Source organism: Cherax quadricarinatus, chromosome 39 (assembly GCF_038502225.1).
Source record: "Cherax quadricarinatus isolate ZL_2023a chromosome 39, ASM3850222v1, whole genome shotgun sequence".
Classification (NCBI taxonomy): Eukaryota; Metazoa; Arthropoda; class Malacostraca; order Decapoda; family Parastacidae; genus Cherax; species Cherax quadricarinatus.
In genome coordinates, this window is record NC_091330.1 from 5,871,495 (window position 1) to 5,895,774 (window position 24,280).

At 44.1% G+C, this 24,280-nt stretch overlaps 1 protein-coding gene across 4 annotated transcripts in view; it reads right to left on the bottom strand.

Annotated features, from left to right (window-relative positions):
- The window catches only part of LOC128696299 (collagen alpha-1(XI) chain), a 107,669-nt gene extending 95,671 nt beyond the window's left edge, over positions 1-11,998 (bottom strand). For 2 of the 4 annotated variants that reach the window (XM_070092304.1, XM_053787475.2), the window contains exon 1: positions 11,686-11,893. In XM_070092304.1, coding sequence (XP_069948405.1) covers positions 11,686-11,761 — 76 coding nt within the window. In that variant the 5' untranslated portion in view covers positions 11,762-11,893. Of the gene's footprint in view, positions 1-11,685 lie in introns of all 4 variants that reach the window. The other 2 variants (XM_053787476.2, XM_053787474.2) reach the window with 2 other exon arrangements.
- Positions 11,999-24,280: the final 12,282 nt, after the last annotated feature.

Below are 24,280 nucleotides of genomic sequence, written 5' to 3' on the forward strand. Positions count from 1 at the left end.
TTGTAATACCGAGTACAGTGTTGAATTGCATTGTAATACCGAGTACAGTGTTGAATTGCATTGTAATACCGAGTACAGTGTTGAATTGCATTGTAATACTGAGTACAGTGTTGAATTGCATTGCAATACCGAGTACAGTGTTGAATTGTATTGTAATACCGAGTACAGTGTTGAATTGCATTGTAATACCGAGTACAGTGTTGAATTGCATTGTAATACCGAGTACAGTGTTGAATTGCATTGTAATACCGAGTACAGTGTTGAATTGCATTGTAATACCGAGTACAGTGTTGAATTGCATTGTAATACCGAGTACAGTGTTGAATTGCATTGTAATACTGAGTACAGTGTTGAATTGCATTGTAATACCGAGTACAGTGTTGAATTGCATTGTAATACTGAGTACAGTGTTGAATTGCATTGTAATACCGAGTACAGTGTTGAATTGTATTGTAACACCAAGAACAGCGTTGAATTTCATTCTGGTGTTCCTGGAGGTGATCAGATTATAATGTCATCCTTCTTATGTCTTAAGACCTGCGTCTTATCCATATCATTCGTCCCCTCTACCCCCTATATCTCTAATCCCCTTCCTTCTCTCATACCTTTCCCTTCTCTCTCTCTCTCTCTCTCTCTCTCTCTCTCTCTCTCTCTCTCTCATATTCATGTTCTCTCATTCTTCGTCTTTATTGTCACCCCGCTTTGGTTTTGTCTTCTCAATTCCCTTTGCTGTTCATATTTATCAGTATTATTACGCACCCTGGCGTGGCCAGGAGCTGTGACTCAACCCCTGTAACCACGAATAGGTGAGTACGTGTACACTTAAATTGAAAATTTACTGACATACAAATGTTCTTCTTGCTATTATTTTATTTACGTTGTCCATATAAATAATATAAATCTCAATGTCCTTCGATAGCGATACATTTTTTCTCAAGTGGAATAATAACAGCAATAATAATAATAATAATAATAATAACAATAATAATAATAAATATAAATATAATGCCAATGTGCCTTTATACAAAGTCACGCTATAAAGGATCATAAACCCACAAAGTCACACTATAAAGGATCATAAACCCACAAAGTCACACTATAAAGGATCATAAACCCACAAAGTCACACTATAAAGGATCATAAACCCACAAAGTCACACTATAAGTGATCATAAACCCACAAAGTCACACTATAAGGGATCATAAACAATAAAGTCACGCTATAGAGGATCAATAACCCACAAGTCACACTATAAATGCTCGTAAACTGACAAAGTCACATTACACAGCATGTCAAACCTACAAAAACATATTAAAGAGTGTCATGAGCCCACAAAGTCACATTATAAAGGATCATAAAGCCACGAAGTCACATACTAGAGGTACTTAAAGGCAGCAAAACACGTTAAAGGTCAACACTGAAGACCAACCTACGTGGCCACTGATCTCACACCATCGGCGCGGGGAGTCAAGAAAACTCCAACATGTGTAAATAAACACGTGAGCGTGTTGAAACCATTAGCTCCTTCAAGCATTGAGCAGGAAAGCTTGACTGCCAGTGTAGGATGTCTGCACCGTGATTACCACTCGCATAATCGAGTATTTTATTCTCTGTTTTTTTTCTCTCTCACTCTTTCGATTAGGTTGCTTCAACAGATTGGGTTAGGTAATGTTTGTCAGAAAACAGGACAAGTGTTTCCTGACGCGGGTCTGAGTTATATGATGACCGTCTGCTGGAGCCTTTGGTCAAGAGCGTGGTTATTAGCACCACTGGGTTGTCGTTCTCCCGTGGTTTGAACCTCGGCAAAGTTCTCAAAACTGTCTAAACTCGCAGGCATATCTCTATTACTGGGGAAGAAACAGTAAGAAAGCAGTTGAACTTCCACTTCCGTGAAGTGAATAACCCACACAGCCTTAGCGCTTCACATAAGTATAATAAATTCAGTGATTTTCTATGAATATATGCATGTCCCAGCACAGACGTGAATTATTAGTAGTTCAGCATTAACTATTAGTAATAGTAATGGTAGTAGAGCTGCGATTTTTTTAACTTCACTATTCCTCCTATTCTATACGTCTTAAATACAATGGGTCTGTACACTTCATGATGTTACTTGAGGCGTGACTTGTTTAGCGCAGTTAATGTATTGGTAGGAACGGAGGTTAGGGGAAAAGAATCTTAACATGTGTCTTTAGCTCCTAGTTAGGACTGTAATAATAATTTCCCGGTATCTACTCTCTTTCCATACACAAATAACCAGCACATAGGAGAGAGAAGCTTATGACGACGTTTCGGTCCGACTTGGACCATTTAAAAGTCACACTATCACACGAAGGTGAGGGAACCAATATACTCTCTGTGATTAGCTGTCATTACCTCATGTGTCAAGAAGTGGTTCGTGCTCTTCCTAGTTATTGTACCAAAAGCAGGATTACTTATCTCTGTTTAGCCTTGTCATATACCAAAAGTAAAGTTTCCCCTGTTATCTGTTCTACCTGTAGAGTTCACGTACTCTGTAAACTCCCATAGTCAGAGCATTATTGCCTAAATAAAACTAGAGATTTTTTTCCCAGCTAGCAGTTTCTCTCCCACAAGGTAAAGATTCCGTGTTAGTATCTTAAAAGCAAAGTCCTTCCGTGTGTTTCGTGAGTCCTTGACGCCCCGTGTCTTGCCAGTGTGACCACAAATTCGCCTGCAAGGTGATCACAAACACTGGCTCTGCTATAATGGCACACAGATGGGCATGGTATTGTCACAGGTGCGAGATACAGCTTATGGAAATTCGTTTCAGATTAAGGTGGGGAAGCGACAGAAGACAACAGAGACCCACAGGAAGATAGAGAGAGCAACATAGACAAGCCTAGTGATAAGGAATATCAGTAATCGAAGCGTGTTTGTAACATACGTATGTTCTTTCCACGAACAAAGACAAGTGTATCTCTATGATGCTGTGTTCGAAAACACCTCATGAATAGGTCTCGTAACATTAGCCAGCGTCTTCGAATCTTTCCCAGAACAGAGTTGCAGAAGCCAGTTCTTTGTTCAGAGCTTTGTAATGAATACACAGTGCATGTCAGCAATGGAACTTGTCTCACGACCACTCAGAGCTAGCTGTGATCGAAGCTAGTTGTAACCATTCAGTACAATCATGTGTTGGAACCTGTTTCAAGCTTAGAAAAATACAAGCTTGCGTTCAAACTTTCCTTACACGAAAATGCATCCTTATGTTTGAAAGTGTTCCATAGACAGGCAAATGCAAGCACGTGTTCGAACCTATGTCGTAACCAGACAAATGCAGTCCTATGTTTGAACCTATTTAACAACAATGCAGTGCAAGTTTGAATCTCTGCCATGATACTCTTCAAGGAAGGGGACGGGGGGAAGGAAAGCAGAGCATTCAAGGCGCTGAAGTTCTCTTGGCGTTAAGGAATTGGGACTGACCTTCTCCTCCAGATCAAACCTGGTTGTCTTCTATTCCCCCAGGCTCTATATAACCTGTATATTGTTAGCGCTTGCCCGAGACTATAATAATTCATTTCACGACTGCCTCTCACCATGTCTTATTTTAGAGTTGGTGAGGCGAGACACTGTAAATAAGAGAGCATGATTCTCGAGTCAGTCAGAGCGTCTGGGCCGACAAACGATGTCTGAAGGCTTCAACTTGCATCTTGTTCTGCAAATCAGCTGTTGAATGGCAAGAGACTCGTGGGCGAGTTTTATGAGCACCGCTCTTGTCGTGGGTGTAAGTGGCTCGCGACACACCACTTAAAGACCCTAGAAACCACTTAAAATTTACCATCGCTGACTCCAAAGTCACTCTAATTTAGCACACCCTTGCTCGCCACAACACATTTTAATACAGTAAGGGCCACTTCAAACCACTTAATTTATTACCCATTAGAGTCGATATTCCGATACACTTCCCCAAGAAGCTTATCCATATTGCTTTCTTGATTAAATTTATTGCGACGGTAACTGGCCAAGAAGAGCCATCGAAGACGTGTCGGTCAGCACGTATCCCATAAGATATACACTGGTAGCTGGATACACACTGGTAATACTGTATACACTGGTAGGATAATATACATTAGTTATACTGTATATACCGGTAGGTAGATACACAATACTAATGCTGTATATACTAGTAGGAGGATATACACTGGTAATACTGTATACACTAGTAGACGTTGAAGTCTGGACAATGAGCTCACTGCTTCTTAAAAATAAGGCTTATGGCCTTCAAGGGTGGGCGGTGCCTTGATGCTGGTGAAGGTCTCTTCATCCAGGGGACCTGTGCCTTGATGCTGGTGAAGGTCTCTTCATCCAGGGGACCTGTGCCTTGATGCTGGTGAAGGTCTCTTCATCCAGGGGACCTGTGCCTTGATGCTGGTGAAGGTCTCTTCATCCAGGGGACCTGTGCCTTGATGCTGGTGAAGGTCTCTTCATCCAGGGGACCTGTGCCTTGATGCTGGTGAAGGTCTCTTCATCCAGGGGACCTGGAGTTATTCATTTCATGAATCAAACCTGATTGCTTCCCATCCCCCGAGGGTTGCATGACCCCTGCGAGTTTGGCACTCACCGTTGAGTACGATGATAATAATAATAGTAATAATAATAGTAATAATAATGATATCACAAGAAAAAGTGTTAGGGATATCATATAAGCTATAATAATTTATTAAAACCCAATAAAAACCTCTATGACTTGACAGAGCTCTAAGCAGAGCCAGAATTGACTTGACAGAGCTCTACTTAGAGCTAAACATTGTTCCAATGAAGCTTGTTCTGCATCTCTCTCTCTGTCTCTCTGTCTGTCTGCCTGTCTCTCTCTCTCTCTCTCTCTCTCTCTCTCTCTCTCTCTCTCTCTCTCTCTCTCTCTCTCTCTCTCTCTCTCTCTCTCTCTCTCTCTCCCCTTCACGACTCTGCAACCACCTACATCTTTAACCTTCACATATCACAAATATTAACTACCCTTAAACCAATGCAAGTCACTAAAACACACTAAAAACATTTTAAACCAATGAGAGACACTGGAAGTTAATATAAGCCACTAAAATGTCTCACGAGAGATTGCAGAACTAAAAGAAAATATAAACCGCTAAGAAGATGGATAAAACCCCAAGAAGCAATAAATTAACCTACAAAAAAAATCATAAAACACCACAGACTACATAATTTCAAGTATTGTGTGTTGAGTGACTTGTTTCGATCGTCTTATGTTGTGGACATGGCGCAAATGTGTTGCTGGGACATTCTACAATGGATGTGTGTGTTGCGGGGGACGTTCTACAATGGATGTGTTGCGGGGACATTCTACAATGGATGTGTGTTGCGGGGGACGTTCTACAATGGATGTGTGTTGCTGGGACATTCTACAATGGATGTGTGTTGCGGGGACATTCTACAATGGATGTGTGTTGCGGGGACATTCTACAATGGATATGTGGTGCGGGGACATTCTACACTGGATGTGTGTTGTGGGGACATTCTACAATGGATGTGTGTTGCGGGGACATTCTACAATGGATATGTGTTGCAGGGACATTTTACACTGGATGTGTGTTGCGGGGACATTCAACAATGGATGTGTTGCAGGGTTATTCTATATATGTTCTGTGTTGTAGAACATGGCGCAGATGTTCCGTGTTGCGGTACATGGCGTGAATGTTGTGTGTTGCGGTACATGCCACAAATGTTGTGTTGCAGTACATGTCACAAGAACTTTCCTCCATGTCACTCTGTGTAGATTCTTTCCCCTGTTTCGCCTGAAGACCCTCAGCCATCAGACAATGGCAGCGGCTCATTTCCGAAATCTCCGGAGAAGAAAGTCTCTCGCTGTACCGTGGCTGCAACACTGAACTTGATTCACGATACTGCAATAAGACGACTGCATACAAATCACAGAATGGGTGGGGATCGAGCCCTTGGCAAGTGAGGCCTAAAGCTCGCAGTGCGCTAACCACTGGACCAGCTGGTTCTGATAGGATTCATCTAACTAGGTATATTTCTATACGTTCTATGGTTCGAGCCATGGGTTCGATTCCCGCCCTTTCCATGATTTGATTAAACACTTCGCACATATAACCACACTTTCGAAGAGGAAACGTAAGACCATGTTTCGATTTCTCCCCGGATCATTGCCACATCTGTTGCAGTGTTGGAAGCCAAGAATTCCTAACGATGATCGAAGTGTGGTCTTGCAACACTGTTCTCTCTGTATGCTGAAGGAGCGGCATATCAAATAATATTTTTAGAGTTATTAGGCGTTGTATTAACCTAAGATAAATAAAACGTCCGTATGTTGTGCTTATGACAGGCCAACGTCACTTGATATCCAAGTCCCCAAGTGCATGAACTTTAAGTTACACGGTTACACTGGGACCTTTCATCGTACATTGCAAGATATGTGTGTGCAGATTATAATGTTGCTTGGGCTTGCCCAGACGCCATGAAGGGGCGGCCTTCTTGTAATTTTCGTGATTAAATATACATTTTTATTATAGATTAAAATAAGTTTTTATTATGTAGTCTGCCACTCAAGACAGAAAAATAAAGAAAATTATTTACTGTGATTGCAGGGAACGTTCAGAAGTTGATAAGACAACTTTTGTATATTGCGACATACAACTTTCTCTTCGGGTTTGTGAGTTGAGGAAAAAAAAGGTGAGTGCCAATTTCTTTCAGTAAAGACAAATTTTCGTAATACATATGTTGACCTTTCATTATTTACAGCAAACATTGCTTTTTTTTGAGAGAGAGAGAGAAATTCGTGGTTCGGTTCACGGAAAACCAATTGAAGGTGGCGAGGGAAGACTGCGCAGCCTCAGACTAACTTCACGAATAGTTGACTAAATGTTTCGTGAGAGTGAACCCCAGCTCATCATGTGGGTAAACCTGTAAGACAGTGATGAATAAAAAGAAGACTGTAAACAGAGTACCACTAAGGGAAAAAAAATTATAAAAACAGAAAATGGACATACGGATAACCATTACCCAAAAACTTTACCTAGAGGTGCAGGGAAGTAAAAAAAAAAAATCCGGCAAAGTTTGCAGACTGTAAGAGTGACATTCAGAACTTTAAAAATAAATCCTTCGGTACACTACTGCATATTTTGTTGCAGGCCATACCACGGGTGGGGTTAGAACCCGCGAGCAGAGAGTCTCAAAACTCCAGACCGTCGCGTTAGCCACTTGGCCAGCTAGAGGGGACTTGAGCTAGAGTTCGTCACGGCCACGCTAGCTGGAGATTCAACTGTAAAAACTTGCATTTGTGGTCACAATGGTGCTATGCTAACCTTCCTATGGTGTAGAAATATACCTAGTTGAATGAGTCTTATTGTGGCTAGCTGGCCCAGTGGCTAACGTGACGGTCTGGAGTTTCGAGACTCTCTGATCGCGGGTTCTAATCCCGCCCGTGGTATGGTTTGTTTGCAATCGTGTCATTACGCTTTCATGAGTCAGTTTTGTTGCAGGACGTGAAAAAGGAGCAATGAGGCAGAGCTGCAAGTTGAAGGCCCAGATGAGCCTTAAGGATATCAAAGAGGCACTTCTTCAATTTAGAAGTAGTAGAGAAATGAGACTGAGCATTGACACAGTGGAAGCAAACTCCATACAAGGGTTTAAAAATAAATGTGACGAGGTTATTGCACTCTAGTTGGTCGTAAGAAGAGGCACGATCAAGACCCCTTTCGTTCTCTCTCTCTCTCTCTCTCTCTCTCTCTCTCTCTCTCTCTCTCTCTCTCTCTCTCTCTCTCTCTCTCTCTCTCTCTTTCAAACACACACACACAAGAGCTGTGAATCGACTCCTGTAACATGTAGGTGAACACATACACACACACTAGTATACCCGCACACACGCATATGAGCGTGCACACACACACTATTACTACTACTACTACTACTACTACTACTACTATTTCTTGTAAATGTGAATTACATGACAGAAGAGTTAGAGGTGTCCCTGTTCGGAGACGTCGTGAAATTAATGAGGAGAATACTAGAGATCTGGACAGGCTGCAACCCTAGTCCAACAAATGGTTCCAGGAGTTTAACCCCACCAAGTGCAAAGTCATGACACATGGGGAAGGACAAAAAAAATTGCAGACGGAGTACAGGCTCAGGAATCAATGGCTGCAAACCTCACTCAAGGAAAATGATCTTGGGGTGAGTGCTATACTGAGGACATCTCCTAAGGCGCACATCAACCAAATAACTGCTGCAACATACGGGCGCCTGGCAAACCTAAGAATAGCGTTTCTGCATCTAAGGAGTAATTCGTGACACTACACCGTATACGTAATTCCAATATTAGGGTATGCAGCACCAGTATTGAACCCACACCTGGTCAGGCACGTCAAGAAATTGGAGAAAGTGCAAAAGTTTGCAACAAGACAAGTCCCGAAACTAAGGGGTATGTCCTATGAGGAGAAGTTAAGGGAACTCAGCTTGATGGCACTGGAGGACAGGAAGAATAGGAGGAACATGATAATGACGTATAAAATACTGAGAGGAATTGACAAGATGGACTGAGTCAGAATGTTTCAGAGATGTGATACAGGAACATTAGGACAACTGGAAGTTGAAAACTCAGATGAATCATAGGGTTCTTAAGAAGTACTTCTTCAGCCTTAGAATTGTCAGGAAGTGTAACAATCCGGATAGTGAAGCAGTAGAGGAAGGATCCATACATAGCTTTAAGAAAAGGTGCGATAAGGCTCTTGGAGCCGGGAGAGAGTGGTCCTAGTAGCTACCAGGGAAGAGGCGGTGACAGGAGCTGTGAATCAATCCCTGCAACCACAAATAGATGAACTCAAATAGGTGAGTACACACACCGCCTTGTGAGCACATTTACTGTGGTTCTGTCATCGGACGAGACCCACCAAGAGTGACACTTCGATGCTAGCAACGTATTCTTGAACCACGAGGCTGCAGCTCTCCCGTCTCCCAGGAGCTGCAGCTCTCCCGCCTCCCAGGAGCTGCATGACTCCCTACGAGTTTTGAGGCTTCACCATGAAAATAGTGTGACGTTAAGTCAAGTAAAGATTACAGTTCTCTGTAACAAGCTGTTAGCGAAACAGGAGTCCAATCTATGTAATCAGGCAGACCGGCTCAAACAAGCTCTCTGTATGCTATACAATACAGACAAGATGAAGACTCGGACACATCAGCAGCATCTGGGTATCTTTATTGCAGACGTTTCGCCATCCAGTGGCTTTATCAGTTCAAGGACATAGAGAAAGACAGTGGAACTATATACCAAAGATGAGGTAATCAGTCCCTCAACTGAGGGACTGATTACCTCGTCTTTTGTGCATAGTTCTACTGGCTTCCAATTAAGTCCTTGAATTTGTATTGATGAAGCCACTGGATGGAGAAACGTCTACAATAAAGATACCCAGATGTTGCTGATGTGTCCGAGTTTTCACAACTTTCTGTGTACAGTTGCATCATTATTCGATGTAGTTCTGTATCAAATGGCGACTTGAAAAAAAATCTGTACACCTGTTTTATGTTGTAAAATAGCTTGCTTTCAGACAGCTATTTACGACGTAAACGTGGTTATTACTTGGGATGACTGAGAAAGATAGAGACTAAACCAAGCGAGCCCAGGAGCTGCAATTCAACCCCAGAAAACTCCGCTAATTAAATACACACACTTCCTTCCTTTCCCTCTTTCCTTCATTTACATTCCCTGCCTTCTCTAAGCAGCTATCCTTCCTGTAAATTTAGATTATAGAAACAGTCTTTTTGCACTATGTAACTATCGTTTGGAATTCAGTAGCAGCACACTGCAGATATATCCATTTTTTACAAATAAAAACGTACATAAGCCATTTTTTATGTCAGAAATTCATTTCGATTTTGTGGCTTTACCTTATTATCTTCCCGATATTTCCAGCTTCTTGAGAGACTTCTTCCTCCTTGACTCTCTTGCAACAAATGTTGCAAGAGAGAGAACCAGGTCCGAGTATTATAAGTCATACCCACATACAAACTACATTGTAATGTTTTCTCACTAAATGTATGCATAAACATCTCATTACGACTGTTACCAGATCGTAAATTTGTATATTGTTCATTATCATTGCGACCTGATTACCTGTCATAACCCTGGAGCCCAGTCCCTGGACCCATTACTCGCCTCTGTAATCCTTTTGACTGCCGCTCACAGCCTGGGCATCCCCTGCATAATAAGGCTATTCAGTTAACGGGACTGAACATCTGCAGTAGTGAGGATTGTCTAGCAGAAGAAGAGCATCGTGCCACTGAATCGATTTGACTCCAAACCGACTTGGTTTTGTTTTTAATAGCACAAATGATGTACCTCGGTATCATAGATGTGGGAGTCTGCCATCTCTTTTTTGTTTGTCAGATTCACCATTCTAAGGAATCTAAGATGATTCTAGAGAGCTTAAAGTGTGTTAATATTAAGTAGTGATTCTCTAGGGAATTAAGGCTTTTTACTTTTGGAATGAAGGACTGTCGCGATAAAAACTAAAGATCTTCATTAAATCACCACTCTCAAGGGATTAGGTCATAGTACTGAAGAGGTCATGTTGCATTATTCTCGTAAAAAAAATTAAATTGCCATCGTTCACCAGTCATTTCATCGTTCTTATAGAGGTCAACGCGACAGTCGCAAAAGGTTAAGTCGTCTTACACACACAAGTGGTTAAGCCATCCCGCTCAAGAGGCTGGATCATAATACTCCAAAGAGGCTGTCATTATAATTAGAGCTGGGTCACTGTTCAAGATGATGATTAAGAGCTCTTCAGCGGCCACCAGCCAGCTGTTGGGGGTAAAGAAGAGCAAGATGCTCTTTATTTCATTAGAGAGCAGTGTTTTTCGCTGGAAATAAAACATCTTGCACATTTTTTGAGGACTCGTGGCTCGAGGACTCGCTGCACTTGTCACAAATACCACACGGGGTACTGGGAGGGTATGACCCACATGGAGAAGGGAAAAAAAAAAACAGAAAATTAAAGTTTGCCCTCTTCTTTATCAGAAGAGGATCTCAGTGAGAGACTGAAATATGTAAACTTTCGTTCCTGCTGTTGCCTCTGTGTGAGTTATGTCCTTCCACTTACAAGGATTTAGTATGCTTTGACTCATCATCATGATGGTTATTATTAGGCAAAGAATTACCTAAACTTCAGGCATTCAACCTGTCTCTTGTTACTACGTTGCATTCTTCTGTTTTTTCCCGTCCAATTTGAGATAGACATAGTTAATTTTCTGTCCATAAACACTCTCAAATAAGAGTTTTTCGATGCTGTAGAATCGCTTTTTTTTAATGTATATTTTTGTAATACGCTTTTCTTCGTTTCATTCTCTGCTTGACCTCATCTGGCATGAGTAGCAAGAAATGTTTGTAGTTCTAACTGTATCTGATAATTTATTGTTCACTGGAGTCGCTAGAACGTGACTTTTCTTTGCTTCGTCTGACATTATCTCCCGGCTGGCATTCTTGCACACCTTGAGGTAACCCAAGACCACCCGAAGAACAGGGGGAAGAACATGAGGGGGGCATCCCGAAGGACACTAAATGAGGACAATACAAGGGACACAGAACGAGAGGGAAGCGTAAGAGGGACAACGTGAGGTGGACATCGTAAGGGGGACAATATGAGGGGGGGTCACAACATGAGGGAATAACATGAGGTGGCCAAGATAAAGATTACTCACCTGCGTCCACATGCCGGTAGATCCAGGCCCATATGAGTCCTTGCAGTATGAGGCGCAGACGCTGGGCCCTGTCCATGGTGGCAGAGAGGCTCTCTCCGATGTTAGAGCTAACCTCGCCACGGCCGCATAGCGCTGCCCCTCCCTCACTTGTTCCTCACCATGACAGGACCCGATATGCCGGTCCTCCCTACCCTGCCAGCCGCGCCCACGACCCTCTGACTGCCCCGGCCCAACCTGTCGTGCTGCCCTCCTAGCACGCCCACGCCCACGCTCTCCTTTCCCTAAGACGACTTCGATGCTCTCTTGGTCTGAGTTCTGCCCCAGAGGGAGTGAGGTCGCAAAAGACCAGAAAATCTCAGTGGTGGTGGAGAGGGGTGAAGGAAGACGGGTTGGAGGTTTGGGTTGGTCGTGCGAGTGGCAGCGAAGTGGAGGGAGGGCCACGGTGGCACTGGGCATGAGTGCCACACCTGCACCGCCCAGCTGCCTCGCCCACTCCCTCGCCTGCCACCTCCTGCTGCCATCTTCACGTACCACCACTCTCTTACTCCTCTCTGCTGTTGTCTTTCTCATCCCTTACCAGTTTCTCTCAGGCTCTTGTTTCACCTTCCTTGATGCTGGTTAAGGGATCTTGATCCCAGAAATTGTAACTGCCTTCCTCTTCCCTGGATGGAATCTGCTTCCCTCCTATTTCCATGGCACTTTACGACCCTCATAGACTGAACACTCCTCATGAATCTAATAATAATAATAATAATAATAATAATAATAATAATAATAATAATAATAATAATCGTATGTCTCAACGACTCCTTCCTCACAAACTTACTAGAAAGCATCAAATGAATTATGGAGTTCAACCAAGAAATAAGTAAAAAAAATACTGGGCTTGATAGCCTATTTCTGGCCTTTAAGAAAGCCTTTGACACTGCGACTCGGGAAGTGTTTTCCCACTAGCTAGACAAGCAAAGCGAAGTGAAAAGAGTATCAATGGATCAAGAATATCCAAAGACCAGGAGAAAAAGAGAGGGAGAGATTTAGATTTTAGATTTTGTCACCGAAGTGGCTAATTTATTGTGCATCCCATATCCATCCTGTGGACGGTAGCGCAAAAGCATATGGACACACAAAAGGCCTAGTAACTATGCCCCGAAAGGGTTAACAGGTGTACATTTGGAGAAAGAGAGGGGGAGAGAGAGTGGTTTTAGAAGAAAATACATGGAAAAGGGTTACAAGCGAGGTTCCCCAGGGGTCCGTGCTAGAACATTCACTGTTTCTGGTGAGGATAATTGATCAAGCAGACGAGAAGATGTAGACTTAATGAATACGAATGTAGTTGTAGGTGGCCATGTTAGTTGAAGACGCGTAGATTATAACAAGGATCAAGCAGTTGTCTGCTCTGATTTGTATGTAATAAATGCATAATTAAACAAATCTATGAGAATAAAAGATGAGAAAGAATGGAACTCAACTGAATGAAGAACCTAAACATTACCTACATACCAAACATCTCACCGGAGCAACATACTACATAACACTGACAACGTATGCAAAGCTGGACAACCTAAGAAGAGCCTTCTAGAATTTTCTTGCTTATACTATACGTGAAGCGTTATACCCGTGTGGGTCATTCAGCGCGAGGAGTGCTGGAGTCTCTGTCCTCCTTCCTCTAATCCTAAGACGGAAGCACTTAGCCAGCCAGGCTAAAGGGAAGACTGTAATCTAAACTAAGATTCTTATAACGCATTGTGCATCATATATCTGAAGTTAATCCCATAGTATGCAGCACCAGCATAGAGCCAACTTCTGGTCTCGCATGCCTACACACACACACACACACACACACACACACACATATATATATATATGTGAACGACATGATGGAAGGAATAGTCTCTGAAGTGTCCCTGTTCGCAGATGACGTGAAGTTGATGAGAAGAATTAAATCGGACGAGGATGAGGCAAGACTGCAAAGAGACCTGGACAGGTTGGACATGTGGTCCAACAACTGGCTTCTCGAATTCAATCCAGCCAAATGCAAAGTCATGAAGATTGGGGAGGGGCAAAGAAGACCGCAGACAGAGTATAGGCTAGGTGGACAAAGACTACAGACCTCACTCAGGGAGAAAGACCTTGGGGTGACCATAACACCGAGCACATCACCGGAGGCACACATCAACCAAATAACTGCTGCAGCATACGGGCGCCTGGCAAACCTGAGAATAGCGTTCCGATACCTTAATAAGGAATCGTTCAAGACACTGTACACTGTGTATGTTAGGCCCATACTGGAGTATGCAGCACCAGTCTGGAACCCACACCTGGTCAAGCACGTCAAGAAGTTAGAGAAAGTACAAAGGTTTGCAACAAGGCTAGTCCCAGAGCTCAAGGGAATGTCGTACGAGGAAAGGTTAAGGGAAATCGGACTGACGACACTGGAGGACAGAAGGGTCAGGGGAGACATGATAACGACATACAAGATACTGCGGGGAATAGACAAGGTGGACAGAGATAGGATGTTCCAGAGAGGGGATGTTCCAGAGAGGGGACACAGGGACAAGGGGTCACAACTGGAAGCTGAAGACTCAGACGAGTCACAGGGACGTTAGGAAGTATTTCTTCAGTCATAGAGTTGTCAGCAAGTGGAATAGCCTAGCAAGTGAAGTAGTGGAGGCAGGAACCATACATAGTTTTAAGAAGAGGTATGACAAAGCTCAGGAAGCAGAGAGAGGATCCAGTAGCGATCAGTGAAGAGGCGGGGCCAGGAGCTGAGTCTCGACCCCTGCAACCACAATTAGGTGAGTACACACACACACACACACACACAAACACAAACATATATATATATATATATATATATATATATATATATATATATATATATATATATATATCTGGAGTTTATCTGGAGAGAGTTCCGGGGGTCAACGCCCCCGCGGCCCGGTCTGTGACCAGGCCTCCTTAGGTCAGTGTCCCAGGATGCGACCCACACCAGTCAACTAACACCCAGGTACCCATTTTACTGATGGGGAACATAGACAACAGGTGGAAAGAAACACGTCCAATGTTTCTACTCTGGCTGGGAATCGAACCCAGGCCCTCACCGTGTGAAGCAAGAGCATGTTAAGTTATCCACCTTGTAAAGTGGTGGAATCCCAGTCATTATTTTTAAGACGTGTATGTGTTTATTTCCCATGATGCCGTGGCACTTTCCTCCAGATGAATGAGTTCAAAAAGATGGATGTAGTGTAGTAAGTGCTGTAATCATTGGAAATTTAAATAAATTACGTGATGAACAAATTATTGAAGACGTGACACCACGATCATAACTCCGATCGTGTAGTTACAAATAGGTAATTACAAATGGACAATTACAGGTTCCCAAGGGGCTCATCGAGAGAGAAGGATAGAGTTATCTGCTACTCCACACCCTTCAGAACCTTCTATATGACCTGGTGATGTGGATCTAAATCTGTTGATATTTACATGTGCAAGAAGACTTAATGTAACAGCTAATTGAAGATTAGGATACTGGGTTATGAGGTTCTTGAAGTTGGTATAAAAGACTCGTGAAAACAGAGAGGGGTTTTATTTATGGGTAAACACGACGTTTCATTCACAGGAAGTGAACTTTTTTTTCCGACTCAGATGATCTTGAGCAACTTCACTACATGTGGACGATAGGCCATGTGCCTCCATAAATGAAAGTTTCTCTGTTTTCTTTGCTCTTTTAATGATTGTTTGTCCTCTCTTGCCTCACTTTGACATTCAGCGTCAACAGTTTCAAGACTCTTGACGTCAAAGTGCCCTGTATCCCGGGGTGGTGGGAGATACTGGTGTGTTCTAACTTGTTGCATTTCCTTTTTTCGCGGATGTTTGACACTCCACTTGGACGATAAGTAAGTTTATGTATGTACAAGTACACATAAAATTATCTTAGCAAGTATTATATGTGTAAATTATCTAGGATAACCTAGAAAGAGTTAGAGTGACTTATTTCCACTGGGGTCCTCGTGATATCCCAGAGTTAGAGAGGAGTTGAAAAATGAGATATTGGTACAACATTCAGGAATCTCTACTGAAGAGTAGCTAACCTCAGCCTCATTCTACCCAAGTTACTTGCAGATCCCCATTAGTTTGAGCGGTGCAGACAGATCTTCATGACTGATCCTGGACAAGAGGCGAGGCTGGCACTATGCAGTGAATCCTTTATGGCGACATTTCGACCAGTACCTGAGGATACTCGATGATGTCCAGCCCTATACGAAGTGTCACATCGAAGGTTTCACTAAACATTCTGTCTCTCTCGCTACCTGTAGGCTAACACCATCGTTCACCCATTTGACATGGTTTGACCTACCCTTCCTTCCTCCCTGCCTCGTCTGCTTAGATTGAACGCTGTTCACCCATCGCCGCAAATCTTATCATTGGAGTCCACACAACAGAGCAGTTATGAATGTCACCAGAACCCACACAACAGAACAACTAGGAATGTCATCAGAGCCCACACAACAGAGGAGTTAGGTAGTTGCTAATGCGTTCCACCAACACTCTACTTCCGTTAACTCCCTGACAAGGCTTCTAAAAGTATATATACTTGATGTAATCCAATCGTATTAAAAAGTCGCCAAAACTCTCACTCGCTGGGACCGGGCTGCAGGGGCGATGCTCCCTCTCCCATCCTTACCAGAATCTACATCCTTCCCAGAATCTGTAGCAGAAGACTTCGTCTTCCGCTACAGACAATCAAGGAACAGAAACATAGACAAGAGGAACTGTATGCTCTTTGCCACGCGTTACACGAGCTGAATGACCCAGACGGGTTTAATACTGCCTTTAAATTAATAATTTTAAAATTCACCCTCTGTGAATGTTAAAATATTAATTTAGAGGTAGTGGTGTGTGTTTTGTTCGTCAGGAAAACTGTGTAATGACGTGTGTGTGTGTGTGTGTGTGTGTGTGTGTGTGTGTGTGTGTGTGTGTGTGTGTGTGTGTGTGTGTGTGTGTGTGTGTGTGTACTCGGTTACATATGGTTGCAGGGGTCGATTCACAGATCCTGGTCTTCCCTCTTAACATGCTGCTCTTCAGATTCACTCCCTCTGAAGCCTTGTGGGCCCTATCGTACCTGCTCTTAAATCTGTGTTTGAAGTCTTCCTCCACTACTTCCTCACCAGCATCATTCCACTTTCTGTCCACTCTCTAAGACTGAAGAAATATTTCTTTACATTCCTGTGGCTCATCTGTGATTTCAGCTTCCAGCTGTGTCCCTGAGTTCCCGTTTGTCGCCTCTCAAACACCTTATCCATCTCTACCTTATCAATTTCCCTGAGTATTTTGTGTGTTGTTATCATGTCCCCCCTGGTTCTGCTGTCCTCTAGTGTCGTTAGGCTCAGTTCCGTTAGAGAGGATTTTAGGCCTCTCTGGGGGGGTGTCAAGGTTTAAATTATTTTCCCCTCACACCCAGCTGTGCAACACCACCATCACCCTCACCACTACCACTACTACCACCGCAACCACTACCATCACCACCACCACAACCACTACCATCACCACTACCACTACCACCACCACAACCACTACCATCACCACTACCACCACCACAACCACTACCATCACCACTACCACCACCACAACCACTACCATCACCACTACTGCTACCACCACCACTACCACCACCACTACCACCACCACAACCACTAACTCCCAACCACCAAACCACTAACGACCACACCAACCATCACCACGACCACCACCAACAAACAACAACAACAACAACAACACCCAACAAGCATCAACCAACACCGGCGAGTCAGGAAGCACATGTTCTTCACATACACAAGAATACAATCCTGTGTCAACTTCATTATGCGTGACCATAAGTGTTAAGAATCTGCTTGAATTGTCATCTTGTTGGCTAAGATGTTATTTAATTTTGCTACACACACACACACACACACACACACACACACACACACACACACTGCTTTAAGTTTTGGTATGACAGAGCTCATGGAGTAGGGAGAGAGTGGACCAAGTAGCGACCAGTAAAGAGTCGGAGCCAGGAGCTATGAATCGATCCCTGCAGCCATAATTAGGTGAGTACACACACATACGTTCCTATCCCCAGGGTTCCCATCCTTCCTCACCTTCATCCACTATCCTAACCCCGTCCAGCGCAAGAACCCCCATCCCCATCAACTACTTCTTTCCGTCCCCCATCAACCACATCTCTCCCTCCTCCCACGCCCTAACGCATGTCCAAGTACCAGGGAATCAAGAACCTGAACACCGGAACACAGAAACATAAAGGAGAGTGAAAGTGTGGTACACTAATGCAGCTCTTATAATGAATGGAACGAACACATAGCGGAGGCATCCCTAGACATAATAGCGCTCACAGAGAGAAAGCTCACAGAGATGATAGCAGATATGATCTTCCTGGCGGGATATATTATGGGAAAGGGCAAAAGAAATGCAGGAGGTAGAGGAGTAACGCTGCCAAATAGAAACCATTGAAGTTTTGAGGAAATGAGAGGATTAAACAAAGAGGACACATATGACTACATAGTCACACTCAAGTCTTGGAGACCCCATGGAGGTGATAGCTGTGATATACAACCTACCACCAAAGAGCAGGAGATGGATGATAACAGATCAACACTATTGTCCATAGCAGAAGTGGCTAAAAGAGAAGACATGAACAATGCAAAGCTGATGATCATTGAAGACTTTAACCACAAAAAATAGGCTGGGAGAATCTGGATCGCAAGGGGAACCAGAAATGTGATGAGCTAAGATGACGGAGTGATGGGAAACTTTATCTGGTGGCTTTTCGGAAATGAACCAGCATGGCTAGACCTTGTGGTCCCCCAGAGCATTTGTGACGAAGGAAACAAAATACGAGAGGCCCCCCTCGGTTGGTAGTGCCCTCACAGTACTGAGTTTCGAAAACCATGTGGAAGTAAACCTAGAGATAACCAGCACGAGAAGGAAAGGAGAAACCAGACTTAAAAAATAGGAGACAAACACAAATAATTCTTGAAGTGCAGAAGAGAACAGGAAGAAAACATAACTCATGAAATGATGAGTTGCATCTTATGTTCTTATGAATATGTAGGTGGAGAGTCCCAAGAGGCAGAGGAGACAGTCATTGTCGGAGCAGAGATGGAAGGGAGGAGAAAGGGGAGAGAGAGAGAGAGGGATGGGGGAGGGAGGGAGAGAGAGAGAGCCCTTGGTTCGTCCAGAGGTGCAGAGAGGCGGAAGTTATAAATCAAAGACCATGTGAAAAATATAAAAAGTGAGGAACACAGGCAAACAAGGAAGGAAGGTGGGCGAGTAGAAGAGCCAGAAACGAATACGCGAGGAAGGAAAGATGCCGAATGACGGTTTGAGAATGTCACAGTATTGAAAGCCAGATCTGGAATACACCGATCCCTCTGTTTCCACCCCCCGCACCACACAGTATTAGAACAGAAGTTGAAGGTTTGGTACACAAATGCAGATGGATTAACGAATAAACATGAGGAATGGCAAGAAAGAATCAATGAGAAGTCCCCAGACATCATAGCAGTTACAGAAACAAAACTCACGGAGACAATAACAGATGCAATCTTCCCACCAGGATACCAGATCATGAGGAAAGATAGAAGGGGCAGGGGGGGAGGTGGGGTTGCTCTGCTCGTAAAAAACATGGAAATTCGAGAAAATGGAAGGCATAGATGAGACGGGAGAAAGAGACTACATAGCAGGTACACTTCAGGCTGGGGAACACAAAGTGGTCATTGCAGTGATGTATAATCCACCACAGAACTGCAGGAGGCCAAGAGAGGAATATGAAGAGAGCAACAGAGCAATGGTGGACACACTTGCTGAGGTGGCAAGAAGAGCTCACTCCAGCAGAGCAAAGTTGCTGGTTATGGGGGATTTCAACCACAGGGAGATTGACTGGGAAAACCTGGAGCCACATGGGGGTCCCGAAACATGGAGAGCCAGGATGTTGGACGTGGTGCTGGAAAACCTCATGCACCAACATGTTAAGGACACTACCAGAGTGAGAGGGGAGGATGAACCAGCAAGATTGGACCTTGTGTTCACCCTGGGCAGCTCAGACATTGAGGACATCAAGTATGAGAGTCCCCTAGGAGCTAGCGACCACGTGGTTCTGTGCTTTGAATACATAGTAGAGCTGCAAGTGGAGAGAATAACAGGAGTTGAATTGGAAAAGCCTGACTATAAAAGAGGGGACTACATAGGGTTGAAGAACTTCCTGTGGGAGGTCCAGTGGGACAGAGAACTGGCAGGAAAGCCAGTAAATGAAATGATGGAATATGTAACAACAAAATGCAAGGAGGCAGTTGAAAGGTTTATTCCCAAGGGCAACAGTAACAACGGGAAGACCAGAACGAGCCCCTGGTTTACCCGACGGTGTAAGGAGGCAAAAACAAAGTGCAATAGAGAATGGAAAAAGTACAGAAGGCAGAGAACACACGAAAATAGGGAGATCAGTCGCAGAGCCAGGAATGAGTATGCACAGGTAAGGAGGGAGGCCCAGCGACAGTATGAAAATGACATAGCATCGAGAATCAAGACTGACCCGAAACTGTTGTATAGCCACATCAGGAGGAAGACAACAGTCAAAGACCAGGTGATCAGATTAAGGACAGAAGGTGGAGAACTCACAAGAAATGATCAGGAGGTATGTGAGGAGCTGAACAGGAGATTTAAGGAAGTTTTTACAGTAGAGACAGGAAGGGCTGTGGGAAGACAGAACAGAAGGGAACATCAAGAGGGAATATACCAACAAGTGTTGGATGACATACGAACAACTGAGGAGGAGGTGAAGAAGCTCTTAAGTGACCTTGACACCTCAAAGGCGATGGGACCGGACAACATCTCCCCATGGGTCCTTAGAGAAGGAGCAGAGATGCTGTGCGTGCCTCTAACCACAATCTTCAACACATCCCTTGAAACTGGGCAACTACCTGAGAAATGGAAGACAGCTAATGTAGTCCCCATATTTAAGAAAGGAAACAGAAACGAGGCACTAAACTACAGACCTGTGTCTCTGACATGTATTGTGTGCAAAGTCATGGAGAAGATTATCAGGAGGAGAGTGGTCGAACACCTGGAAAGGAACAAGATTATAAATGAAAACCAGCATGGGTTCATGAAAGGTAAATCTTGTATCACAAACCTCCTGGAGTTTTATGACAAGGTAACTTAAGTAAGACACGAGAGAGAGGGGTGGGTAGATTGCGTTTTCCTAGACTGCAGGAAGGCCTTTGACACAGTTCCCCACAAGAGATTAGTGCAGAAGCTGGAGGATCAGGCGCATGTAAAAGGGAGGGCACTGCAATGGACAAGGGAATACCTGACAGGGAGGCAGCAACGAGTCATGGTACGTGAAGAGGTATCACAGTGGGCGTCTGTTACGAGCGGGGTCCCACAGGGGTCAGTTCTAGGACCAATGCTATTTTTTTATATATGTGAACGACATGATGGAAGAAATAGACTCTGAAGTGTCCCTGTTCGCAGATGACGTGAAGTTGATAAGAAGAATTAAATCGGACGAGGATGAGGCAGGACTGCAAAGAGACCTGGACAGGCTGGACATGTGGTCCAGTAACTGGCTTCTCGAATTCAATCCAGCCAAATGCAGAGTCATGAAGATTGGGGAGGGGCAAAGAAGACCGCAGACAGAGTATAGGCTAGGTGGACAAAGACTACAGACCTCACTCAGGGAGAAAGACCTTGGGGTGACCATAACACCGAGCACATCACCGGAGGCACACATCAACCAAATAACTGCTGCAGCATACGGGCGCCTGACAAACCTGAGAATAGCGTTCCGATACCTTAATAAGGAATCGTTCAAGACACTGTACACTGTGTATGTTAGGCCCATACTGGAGTATGCAGCACCAGTCTGGAACCCACACCTGGTCAAGCACGTCAAGAAGTTAGAGAGAGTACAAAGGTTTGCAACAAGGCTAGTCCCAGAGCTCAAGGGAATGTCGTACGAGGAAAGGTTAAGGGAAATCGGACTGACGACATTGGAGGACAGAAGGGTCAGGGGAGACATGATAACGACATACAAGATACTGCGGGGAATAGACAAGGTGGACAGAGATAGGATGTTCCAGAGAGGGGACACAGGGACAAGGGGTCACAACTGGAAGCTGAAGACTCAGACGAGTCACAGGGACGTTAGGAAGTATTTCTTCAGTCATAGAGTTGTCAGCAAGTGGAATAGCCTAGCAAGTGAAGTAGTGGAGGCAGGAATCATACATAGTTTTAAGAAGAGGTATGACAAAGCTCAGGAAGCAGAGAGAGAGAGGAACCAGTAGCGATCAGTGAAGAGGCGGGGCCAGGAGCTGAGTCTCGACCCCTGCAACCACAATCAGGTGAGTACAATTAGGTGAGTACACACACACACACACACACACACACACACACACACACACACACACACACACACGAGCTGCCAGGGTGGAACATCCCTCGAGTCTTACCACAATTATGTCACGCAGTAAAACACGCAGCGAGCTTCGCAAGTGTCTCCCTATAATATGCTGAAGTCAAATGTATTCAGAAAAAGATCTTGTTAGAAGGTTGGTCACCACGAGAGCTAAAAATATATTGCGTGGTGGAGGATGTCTGCATTTTAGATGTGACAGCTATCTGGTGCCATCTGGCTGCTCTCAGTGGATTAGGGTTTTAATGTCCTGATGTCTAGATACGCTTATTCGAACCTCGCATGACAACCCGAGCGCCAGGGATCCAGGGATCATCGCCACTGTGTCTCGCTCTCAGACCAGGCCTCAAAAAAAAAAAAAAAGCATTGTTACTTGAAAAAAGTATAGAGACACAGGAGAGTAAATGTAAGAGTAAAATGAATATAACCAGAAGTTTGCTACATTTCACTAGTCACCTTAAACGTTCATGAAACACGAGAAAAACAGCAGTAATCTAGCCACAGTGCAAAGCGTTTAAAATGCTTCCGTTTCTCATACGAATGAAAGTACGTTCGAGCCTCCGTGGATGGTCGCTGTCTAGTCACCCACTACCTGAGACGCTGTGGGAGTGATGTCTCTTGTTGGTGGGTGTGTGTGGAAGCAAGTCGGCCAACAAGTACATGTAGATTATTCAGCAGCGTTGATCCACTAGTGCATATATCCTGCAGTGTGTGTGTGTGTGTGTGTGTATTCACCTAGTTATGGTTGCGGAGGTTGAGTCACAACTCCTGGTCCCGCCTCTTCGCTAATTACTACTGGGTTCTCTGTCTCTCTTGGCTTCGAGAGCTTTATCGTTTACCTCTTCTTAAAGCTATGTATGGATCCTGCCTTTGCCACTCTCAGTGTCCAGGTCGTTCCACGTCCTGACTGCTCTTAGACTGAAGAAACCCTTCTTAATACATAAGTGACTCAACTGTTTTTAACTTACAGTTGTGCCTTCGTGTTCCTGTTTCCCATCACTAAAACAATCTGTCCCTGATCACCCTGTCAGTTCCTCTCGGTATTTTGTACATTATCATATTATTTCCTGTCCTTCTTTTCTTTAATGTCATCAGGTTTAGTTCCCTTAAGCTATCTTCATAAAATACCCCTTAACTCCGGGACTAGTCTTGTTGCAAACCTCTGCACTTTCTCCAGATTCTTGATATGCTTGACAGGGTGTGGGTTCCATGCATGACCCATACCCTAGTATGGGTCATGCATGAATCCTTGTTTTGGTTTCTGAAACCAAATCTTAGATTTGCTAGACGCACATTAGCTGCAGCAGTTACTTGCTTGATGTGCGCCACGGGCGATATGTTCGGTGCAGTACTCACCCCAGGGTCCTTCTCCTTGAGTGAAGTTGGCAACCTTTAACGCCTGTCTGTGGTCTTTTGCAAATCTTCTAAACTTTGCACTTACCGGGGTTGTATTCTAGTAGCCACTTGTCAGACATGACCTACAGCCTGCAAGGTCTATTTGAGGTCTTTCCTGGTCCTCACCTATTTGTATTTGCATTCTCCTCATTAGTTCCACATCTGCGAACACGGATGCCTCTGACTAGCTGTTTTGGGGAGAGGCTCAATCCTCTGTCCGCAAATCGCGGCCCGGTTGTTGACCGATTAGAATGTTTATTGTGGAAAATATGATGTTACCTGGAATTCTCCTACTGTTTACGTATTTCGGCTGAGTTTTTGTAGACAGTTTGCTAGTGAGTATTGCCTGACTGCTCTGAGGCCTTTTTGGGATGGTTTTTTAAGTTACGACTATCTGAGGGATGGCTTTGGTAGTTTTACTAACATCTGTGATAGTATTGTGATTGACATTCAGAGCCTCTCAAGAATATACAATCGGTATAGACGCATCACTGCTGACCTAACTCCCAACTTATCAAAACATAAACAAGAAGACTCACGTGCGGAAATACTTGTGGTTTGACGCAGAGAAGCATGCCGAAGGGGTTATTCTTGGTACCGTTGCTAGTTGTAACTAGTAGTGTGCCACAGGGGTTACACTTGGTACCGTTGCTAGATGTAACTAGTAGTGTGCCACAGGGGTCATTCTTAGCACCGTTGATAGATGTACCTATAGCATGCCACGGGTGG